Source organism: Spermophilus citellus (genome assembly GCF_964194105.1).
Source record: "Spermophilus citellus genome assembly, chromosome: 10".
In the NCBI taxonomy this organism is placed as follows: Eukaryota; Metazoa; Chordata; class Mammalia; order Rodentia; family Sciuridae; genus Spermophilus; species Spermophilus citellus.
Window position 1 is genome coordinate 5,344,956 of NC_138197.1, and position 10,342 is coordinate 5,355,297.

At 41.4% G+C, this 10,342-nt stretch overlaps 1 protein-coding gene across 1 annotated transcript; it reads right to left on the reverse strand.

Annotated features, from left to right (window-relative positions):
• Positions 1-2,380: 2,380 nt before the first annotated feature.
• Positions 2,381-3,631, reverse strand: LOC308659079 (uncharacterized protein C12orf71 homolog; the record flags this gene model as incomplete). The annotated part of the gene is made up of 2 exons (XM_081312072.1): positions 2,381-2,590; positions 2,990-3,631. 2 exons carry the CDS (start codon positions 3,629-3,631, stop codon positions 2,381-2,383), a joined length of 852 nt encoding a protein of 283 aa, XP_081168198.1.
• Positions 3,632-10,342: the final 6,711 nt, after the last annotated feature.

Consider the following 10,342-nt stretch of genomic DNA (forward strand, 5'->3'; position numbering starts at 1 on the left):
GGCAGCTCCAGGGCTCTCTCTGTGCTAGTCAATGATACTGCACCAAAGTTCCCACCATGGTCTGCTCACTGTGGTAGCCGTGTAAGATGTCACCCTTGGAGCAGTGGGCTGAGGGACATATGGATGCCCTTCAGTAGGCTTGCACCTTCTCTGGAAGTGCACACTGAGGCCAAGATGAAAAGGTCAAAAGCAAACACTGTAAAGTAGGAAAAATGAAAAAAAAAAAAAAAACAACCACTTATTACAACTAAGTTTGTCAGGCCTTAATACTTTGGGATATTTGATTCACTACATTCTAATAAGAATAATATAGAGGGCTGGGGTTGTGGCTCAGCAGTAGAGCGCTCACATAGCACGTGCAAGGCACTGGGTTTGATCCTCAGTACCACACAAAAATAAATAATATTGTGCCCAACTACAACTAAATTTTTTTTTAAAAAAAGAATATATTATAGTTGGGCATGATAGCACATTCCTGTGTCCCACAGGCTTGGGAAGATGAGGCAGGAGGATGGCAAATCCAAAGCCAGCTTCAACAAAAGTGAGGCACTAAGCAACTCAGTGACATCCTGTCTCTAAATAACAAAATAGGGCTGGGGAACCAGTTCAGTGGTTGAGTGCCCCTGAGTTCAATCCCTAGAACCCCCCATCCCCCAAAAAGAATTTATTATACATAATACTTAGACCCCTGATCTCCCTCTTGGCTGTTCTGTTTGCTTCCCACTTGCCTCACGAGCACTATTCTCATCTTGATGTCCACTGTATGCATGTTTTAATGCTATTTCATGTGAGTATATTGTTTTACTCAGAGGATAAAATTTATGGAGGTGGGAATATACTCAGTATATCTGGATTGTATGCTTCAAAGTGGTTAAACTGATAAAATTTATATGTATTTTAACCAAATACACAGAGAAAACTTAAATGGACTTTGTTATGCTTTTTATGAAAACTTTCCCATTCAACCCTCTCAGGCTGAAGTATTCTTTCTTTAGTACACTTCATGAACTTGCTACAGATGACCTCACCCACAACCCTTTATGCTCATAGGTGTACATGTCTTTAACTCTTGAATGAGAAGCCCCCGGACCCCCAAAATCCAGATATCATTTTTTAGTGTATTATAGTAGTTAGAAGCCTATGTTATCAAGGTCTATGGAAAGGAAGAAGGAAAGATGGAGGTTGAAATTGAGGAAAGAAAGACTCTAAAGAGTAAATATGAATAGGCTTCTCAAAACGTGAACAATGAAGGTAAAACAGGGTGGTAGTAAAAGGTAGAAGACACAGACTTTCAAAGGAATCCGTGGATGAGTGAGGAGGAGGATGGTGACCCTGGAGGTGAACTAGCAACACAGGAAGAGTCAGCAAGAAGGATGAGTGCAGCCAGCCTCAAAGAAATTAAAGTGTAGGGAGAATTTTTATTGACACTTGCAAAGGAAATTCAGGGAGCACAGTGCGGTGGATTGAGAGGACTTGGTTAAATCAAGATCTTCTGAAAATGTTAAGTTTTTGTAAAAAGGCTTCAGTGTGGGGAAATAGCTCCATGAGAATTGACTTTCAGTCCCTCTTAGATATCCCTGAATGACTTGTGATTAGGAGATCCGCAGGAACATGGACACTACAACGAGCCACAGTCATTATCAAGGGCTTGCTTTATCTCATTCATTCTGGAACAACCCTGTGAGGTCTGTAATAACATCTCTCTCAACTTATGAAGACACCAGGCTCAGTGTGGTTAAGTGGCATGCCCAGCCCCCACTTTCCCCCCCTCCATGTTGCGCTTATGCCAATAGATTTGCTAGAACCGGCCACCATGCCAGGACATTTTAGAATAATGTGCCAGAACCACCTGGTGCCCAGGGTCATCAGAACAGCTCTCTGTCTAACACTACTGACTGACATGGCCTTCCCAGTGACTCACTGCCCTCTGCCACTCACTCCAGACCCACAAGTTCCCCCCCGAACCATCCTGCCTCTTGGGAGTCACAGGGGTCCTGCTGCCTCTGACACTGCAGATAGGAGTTAATGATAAACGATGTTGAAATACATTAAATAAAAAATAAATAGGGGAAATACAGTAAGAAGGGGCCTAGGGAAAGAGAAATGAAGGCCTTCTGTGTAGGAGGCAGGATACTCCCTGTGATGTCCTCAGAGTCAACCTCAGTCTTCTGGTCAACATTCCTACTTTCAACCTGGGCCCAGATGTTATGATGGAAGAGGAGGAAGACATGGAAAACAAGAACTTTATTAGGAAAACGCAAAACCATGCTAACATTACAACATGGGCGGGGGAATCAATTAAAATTCTGGGTGCATAGGGTTCCTAACTAGAGGGATCCTTGAGTTTGGAGTCTGTGGCCTCCAACCAAATGTCTTCTCTTTAACGCCAGCAGGATGGGACCTTCTTGGCCTTATCATGGCGGCGCTTTCTCCCTGGCAGGGAGGACACCAGTCGCTTCCTGAGCCAATGGAAAAAGCCCTGGAAATTCATACAGGAAGTGCCTTGTTTGTCTGAAGGCATGTCCCACTCCTCTGACTGCAATGCTGAGACCGGGGAGCTTTCAGCAGTGCCAGACTCCTGGCTTTCCATCTGCCAAGACAAAGAGGAGGACTTAGAGACATTCAGGGTCAGCAGCAATGGGGCCAATATTATTCATTTATGGATTTCCAATTTACTTTTTTACCAAAATGCGCCAACTGTCAATGCAAAGTTTCAGGACTCACTCACATTAAAGCCACACACAGGCACACACACTGGTCTGTACAGTGCTTCTCTCTGTCTTCCCCTCCCTCTCTCAGTGCTCCCTGGCACTTCCCCAACACCTCTTCCCTGACCCCTTTCCTGGCTGAGGACCTTCTCCCATTGCTCATCTGCCCAGACACTGGGGTCCTCCTCTGCTTCACAGCAGGTACAAGGACTCCATGCTGTCCCACCTGGCACCCCCACTGGGCCTGTCCTTCCTCTGCAGGGGGGCAGCTCTGTGCTCACCTCGACAATTTCATCCTCCTCAAGCCCAGGAGGCATTTTTAGGAACTGCTTGGTGTCTCCATTTTCTTGTGGTATACATTTGGGCAAGTCCTGACAAGCCTCCTCTTCTTCGGGACTGACTTGGGAAGACACACTGCTGGACGGCTGGACATCCTCCTCCTGAGAATAAGAGAGTACAGGGTCATCATCTTCATCATCATTCAGATTGTCTAGACATACCATAATAGTTTTCGAGAAATCATCCAGTTCCCAGACAGTCTGGGTTATTGTTTCCTTTTGGTACTTGTCCATCCTCTGGTCATCGTCACTTTGAGCTGAGTTAGGTTCTGAGTCTTCTTGGAGGCTGTGCAGATAGGCATTCACGACCTCGTCGATGTCTTCTTCGCCAAGCTCCTCTGGCTTCTCCCGAATTTCATTTCTTCTCCCCATGGGTCCCGACACATCATTGGTTCCCCATGCCCCTTGGACAGGAGGGAGGGAGGGAGGATCCTCAGAGGTCACATCTTCACAGGGTGTGACATCCTCACTGCCAACATTTTCCTCGGAGGGGAAATTGCCTATAGAGAGGCTCTGGTTGGATTTGGATTCTGAAATGCACTGCTCTATGTCAGGGCAGCTGCTGCCAGAGGACGAGTCGTCCATGGTGTCCAAGAGCTCAAATGCCTAGTCTCTTTGGACCCTGGAAAATTCAAAAGAAAAACATTAATGGGTGATATGGGGGAAGCTACTCATGTACTTTTCCAAATGATGCCCATTCCTTTATCCATTCCCAGCTATCCTACTCAGGCAGAAGTGCATCCTGTATTTGCACTCTCCAGTCAAGGGCACAAGAGGCAGTTCTTTCTCTTGGAAAACTCATTTTATTGAATAATGACCCTCTGCCCTGAGCCTCTCCACCTGATACCTCTCATGCTTTGTCTTATCACTACAGTGGGAAGAACTGCCTGCCATAAAAGGTAGTTGTATAAATTTGAAAATATAGGAAAGTCAATGACGTAAATAAATACCCGTATCCCACCATCCAAGGGGAATGATAATCCTTTATAGTCTTCTTTTTCCTCTTATCTACATATATGCATGTGTGAACACATCTATATATATATATATATATGGGAATTCACACCAAAGACAGTGAGATTATTAAATTTTGTAGCACAACCTGCAGGAAACACATATATGGCTATTCTGTAATCCTTAAGAACTTTCTCATTAACTCTCTCTGGTGATCACCTGAGACAGGGGCAGAATATTATATTTTGGATGTGAGGTGTCCATCATAAGCTCTTGTTAATTCCAGAATATTCAGAGGTCAGAGGAGTAGAATTGTGAGAGCTGAAACCTAACGAATTCATCCACCATTAACATAGGTGATCAATGAACCTTAGATAATCAAGACCATTAAGAATGGTCTCATTAATGATACTAAACCACCTTATCCACACATTTTTGCCTTTCTTTAAGTAGTCCTGCAGGTGGGATCATTGATTCAAAGATTACAAATATTTTTTAAATTATGAGAATTGGTGTTAAATTACTTTCTAGAAAGAATACAGCTATTTAAATACCCATCCTGACATCATCTGGTGGCATCTGTTGTCCAGCACTTCCTGTGATGCCCAGCAAGTCATTGGGGAAAGGAATATACAAACATTGGCTTTCCATAGAAATCTCTCTCTCTCTCTCTCTCTCTCTCTCTCTCTCTCTCTCTCTCTCTCTCTCTCTCTCGGTCTGCTCTTCTCTCTCACACACACACACTCACGTACCTTGTAGACTCTGTCACACCTGACTCTATTTACTTTCTGCAGAAAGAGAAGCTTCCAACTCCTGAGGCAGACCCAGGCTACCTGAAGTCCTTCAGGTACTGAATCCAGTAACTGAGAAGTTCAACTGTCAGAAGCCTGGGTTCTGAGAACCTTGGCTGCCGTGGCAACAGAGGAACACAGGAGAGTCACAAATGTGGAAGGAAAATGGGGATAGAAAACCAAAGGGCACATCCCCTTTGCTTTAGTCATTTTATCCATCAGTGTGACCAAAGTATATGACAAGAACAACTTAGAGGAGGGAAAGTATTTTGGGGCCTCACATTTTCAGAAGTCATAGGTAACTGGCTCCCTTGCTCTGGGTCCTTACAGCAGCCTATCATGGGAGGAGGGCCCAGTGGGGGAAATGTATCAACAGATGGGGGTCAGAAAACTGAGACAGGAAAGAGCCACAGGAAGAACACCTCGAGGACCAAGTCACTATGGCTCATCTTCTCCAAACATTGCTTACTATTACTATCCAGTCAGTTCATTCAAACTAGGGTGAATTCATTAGGTTTCAGCTCTCACAATCTACTCCTCAGATCTCTGAATATTCTGGCATTAACAGGAGCTTATGATGGACACCTCACATCCAAAATATAATATTCTGCCCCTGTCTCTAAATAGCTCCTATCCTTCTCACAGAGCAAGATGCAGGACGTTTGTCTCCATGAGTCTCATGGTGTCCACAGCTCTGGTACTTCCCAAAAGTTCAGGCCAAGTCCAAGTCTCCTGTGAGACCTCAGACCAACTCTGGGTGGTGATGCCCTGGAAAAGTCAAAGAGGGTCTTGTGCTCATGTCCACATGCCCCCTTTCTGGGTGTTAGCTCCTTTTAGGCTCAAAGAAGCCTATGAACTAAGTCTCATGGGTTGCCTGCTTCACAGAAGAACATGTAACATGCACAGTCAAGTAACTGGCTCACATTCCCAAGTCATCACCCCAGGCACCTGGATTCAGAGGCAATCTGCCTTCAGAGCCCCCACCCCTTAATCTCCACCCGCCCTCATCTCTAGGGACCTGAGCACCCACTTCCTCCTGGAAGACTGTGGGGGAGCTGACCCAGTCCACAGGCAAACCCAGAGGCTGTTCCTTGGGACAATCTCTCCTGTAGGGAACTTCATGCTCCATGGGACAAACAAGAGGAGTAGATGGTCCATAGGGGTGGCCCTGAACAATGAGGTCCACATTAGGAGCTGGGGGAAAGGAAGGTTTATAATAATTATTTAAACTTCCTCCTTAGCATCATGAGATCTGAAATCCTCTTCTCTGGGTTCTCATGAAAGCATTGAACCTGCCTTCCAGAACAGTGTGGCCTTGCAGGGAATTCACCAGTTTCTCCCCTTCTGTGAAGTTGGACTGGACTGTACATTGTACTGTCACCCATGAATGGATCACTTTGACCAGCATATGAACACTTGAGGAGCAAAGAAAGGTTTCCAGCCTAGACCCCTGAAGTGCAGAGTGATCCTGAGGCCAAGGGAGCTTCAAAAGGAGACAACCAAGGGAAGGGAGAGGAGACGGGAATTGCAAAGTGGGTAGAATCAATGAGACTTAACTTTCCTATGCTTATATAAGAATACACCACCAGGCCCCTGCCCCCCCGATGCTGCTGGCTCAGACACAGATGACCTTCCAGGACATCTCTTCTCTGGATATGGCCTGGGTTACCTGAGGCACAAATTCCAAGGGTACCTCCTGTGGTTGCTACCACTAAGCCACAAATCCAGCCTCCCAAATGCCACATTTTTGAAAAGTCAAAAAAAAAAATGAAATTGATGTTAACATATTTTATTTAACTTAATATATCCTGATGATAATTTTAACATACAATCAATATATGTGAGCGGTTACAGTTTTACATTATTTTTTTGTGTGCCAAATCTACAAATTCCAGTGTCTATTTTTTGTTTAAAGCATACTTCAATTTGACCTACCCACATTTCAAGTGCTTAATAAGCCACATATGGCTAGCGACCACTGTATTAGTCCAGTTTTATAGTTTTCAGTGTACAGAAGATTATGGATATTTGATAACTAGGCCCTAAGGTGTGCATGTTTTTAAAAAATATTATGACAATATCACTTTTTTAAAGTTCATATTTCACTTATTTTGTTGAGGATATATACATATGCAGTTTTCCCATAGTATCTGTGGGGGATTAACTCCAGGACTATCTGCAGATACCAAATTCCTTGAATGTTCATGTCTCCTACATAAAATGTAATATAGGCAATGCAAGGTCTTCCACATATGTTAAGTCATGTCTAGATTTCTAAATCCTAGAGTAAATCATTGTTCTATTGTATTCTTAAGTAATAATGATAAGAGAAATGTTTGTGCATGTTTACTATAGAGGCAAAAAAATTTAAGGGTTTTTAAAATTCTCCGTTGTCTGAATATTTTTATGGGGAAGTTATGATATAGAAGGCCAACTGTACAATAGAGTTTTGTATATTGGTCTTGTATCTGGTAGTTTTGCTAAACTTATTACTTCTAATAACTTGTAGATTATCTATTCTAAACATGACAATGTATCTCTTTCTTTTTATTTAAATGTATTTCCAGTTTATAAGACATTAGACCAAAGATGCCCTTTCTCAGTGGAATGAGTAGTTATTAACTAAAGGATTCTGTGAAAACTGATCCAGAAATTTTTCTCAAAAACTCATGACATCTCTTGAGACTGTTATCTATGTTAACTCTGTATCTGTAATTGAAACTATGGATTTCATTTACTTTTCTATATTAAATAACTTTTCCCATGATTTTAACCTCATTTTAAAATTTGAAGGCAAAATTTCAATGCACATTTTTCAGGAATCCTATTAATGGGAAATTAATAGGCTGACATTTAGAACCACGGCCTCACAATCATTTACCAAGACACGGGCTTTTTTAGTAGTTTGCAACTATTAAAAAGTGTTGAAGTGAACTAAGAAACCCCAAGTCTTTTTTTTAGATCCTTTATACTTAATGCTAAAAATTGTTGCCTCATTTATTCAATATCACTGGGCAGAAAGGTGTTATGTATAAGTCAGCCTTTCAGATAATTATGCTTTAGTCCTTTGAACCAAAAATTTAAAAAATGATTCTCTCATATTTTACGTTTTGCATTTTTTTAGAACCCCCATGGACAGACCATATTAACCTTCCTTTGACCTTTTAGTGATGATTGGTGTCATTCTTATGAATTATAATAATTGCTTTGTGTTGTAAATCTGGTTGCGCTCAGGGGAAATGGAATATTGAAACCTGTTTCATCTTTTTGTTAAATAAATTAATATAGACTGCTGTTATTTTTAAAATCTAATTTCCAGATTGTTTCTTAAAATGTCTTTTTCTTCCTTGTTTTAGGACTGTTAAAGCCATACTTTCTAATTTCTGTCAGATGCCTGTTCTGTGGCTTCTATAAGATTTTTCCATACTTTCTAACTTCTGTCAGATGCCTGTTCTGTGGCTTCTATAAGATTTTTTGAGTCAAAAAACAATATGAAGGTGAAAACTAAGTGAATGATAAAGATTATCTAGAAACGTAGGAATGGCACAGTTCTAATATCTGGCTTCCTTTCTATTTTTATTTTTTTTTGACCTGGAAAGTGGAGTTAAGGTAAAAGATATGTAAATGAAGCAAAAAAATATAGAGTATGGCAAGATAAGAACATGAGCTTTTATTCTAGAATGTTGTGACAGCTATTTTGGAGTCACAGCTATTTTGCAATCTCTTAATGTTGAGGCTGCTGGACACCCCATCATCTAAATAGTGACTTATCACTCTCTTTCCAAGATTGACAGCCACATTGTAGAATTCTTAGCACATGATCGATAGGCAAAAATATATGGGTACAATTCCATTTCCACCAATTGTTTGGATAAGTCATTTCACTTCTGTATTGTATATACCATGTTTATAAGTTTGTCAGGATAATATTTTCAAAGATTTGGAGACATTTGCCCCAGAACTTTTATCTTCTGGTCTTTACCACTTCCCAGTAGACATATCAGTATGTGTGTATCCTCAAAGAAGAACAGGGGAGAAGCATGTCAACATATAGGAGATTCCTCATAATGCTAGGACTTCAAAACATGCTTGTCCTTAAAGGAATAGAAAGGAATTTTGATCAAGATAAGATATTTAAGAGAAGAAAAAAATTATATGATTCCCTATTTTTTTTTTCTTTGAAATTATAAAATGATGTTTTGGCTAGAGGACAGGACGAGGCATGGAGGAAAATTATTGGGAGCCTCCAGTCATGAGGATAATTGAGAGGCTTCAGTGAAAGTGGCTGAAGGACATGGTAGGAACCAAAGTATCAGATAGGTTTGTAGGCATGGAATCACAGGGAGGCATATGCATCCCAGATATTCCTAAGACAGCCTTAAAGCAAAAGGCTAAGACCCAATAGGGTTCTTCCACCCCAGCACGAGGCCTGTGTAGCCGAATGACTCTTACATCTAAATGGTACCGTGATACCGGAGAGATCCACCAGAGGTGAAGGGACAGAAACAGGGGCATCTCCAGATAGGCTGTGACGGAAAACAGACAGGGAGCTGCTCATCTAAGGAAATGCTATGTACCGAGATTGTATATTGACTCCTTGAATGCTCATTAAAAACACATAAAATAGGCCTTGTGGTAATTATTATCTCTGTTTTACCAAGAAGGAAGTTACAGCTGAGAGAAATTAAATAATTTAGCAAATGTTACACAGCAATGGAGAAAATATTCAAATCCAAATCATCCTCGAGACAGAGATAGTACTCTGAAACATCAGACAGCACAGGGGCTTTTGATCTTAAACCCACTATATAAGTATAAATTATTGCATCCTTTAGCTTCCTTGGTCTAGGTAGCAAAAATACTAATCTTGTCACAATCTAAGATACCAATGTTAAGTGTCTTTCTTGAAGGAAAATAAAACCCACTCATATAATACCTTTAGAATGCTATTAGGTAAAACTAAGTAAGAGCCTTGGCTTTATGGATTCTTGATTATTAGTGCCTCTGCTAATTAATTTCTACTCTGTCCAATCATAAGCGGAGTCTTTTAGTCCACTTAAACTGTAAACATGTAACAAAAAAAATCTTTCAAATACATATCACACTATACACCTTCTTCTACTCCAAATGGGAGTACAGTGTTATTTATGATTGGAGATGGAAGGAACATGTAAATTCAACAAAACCATGGTTGGAACAAGACAGAAAGTTTTATTCTTTTCCCATGAGAACCCAGGGGTGGCATGGTAGCTCTTTCTGCTTCCGAGGCTCTCAGAGAGCCAGGCTGCCTGTCCTTCACTGCTCCAGGATTCCTGGGTCGTGGCCTCACGTTCCAAACAACGTCTAAGCAACAGTAGGATGTGGGGAAATGGACAAAGGGACTTAGCAGTTTTCTCCTAAAGAAGGACCTCAGAAACTACCACCTGACATTTTTTTCCCATTGGTCAGAATTTGGCCACAGTGACATACCTCATACCAAGCTAATCTGAGAAACATAATGTATTTTGGAAGCCATTTATTTTATTAGAAAGTCTACTTCTCTGAAAAAAGA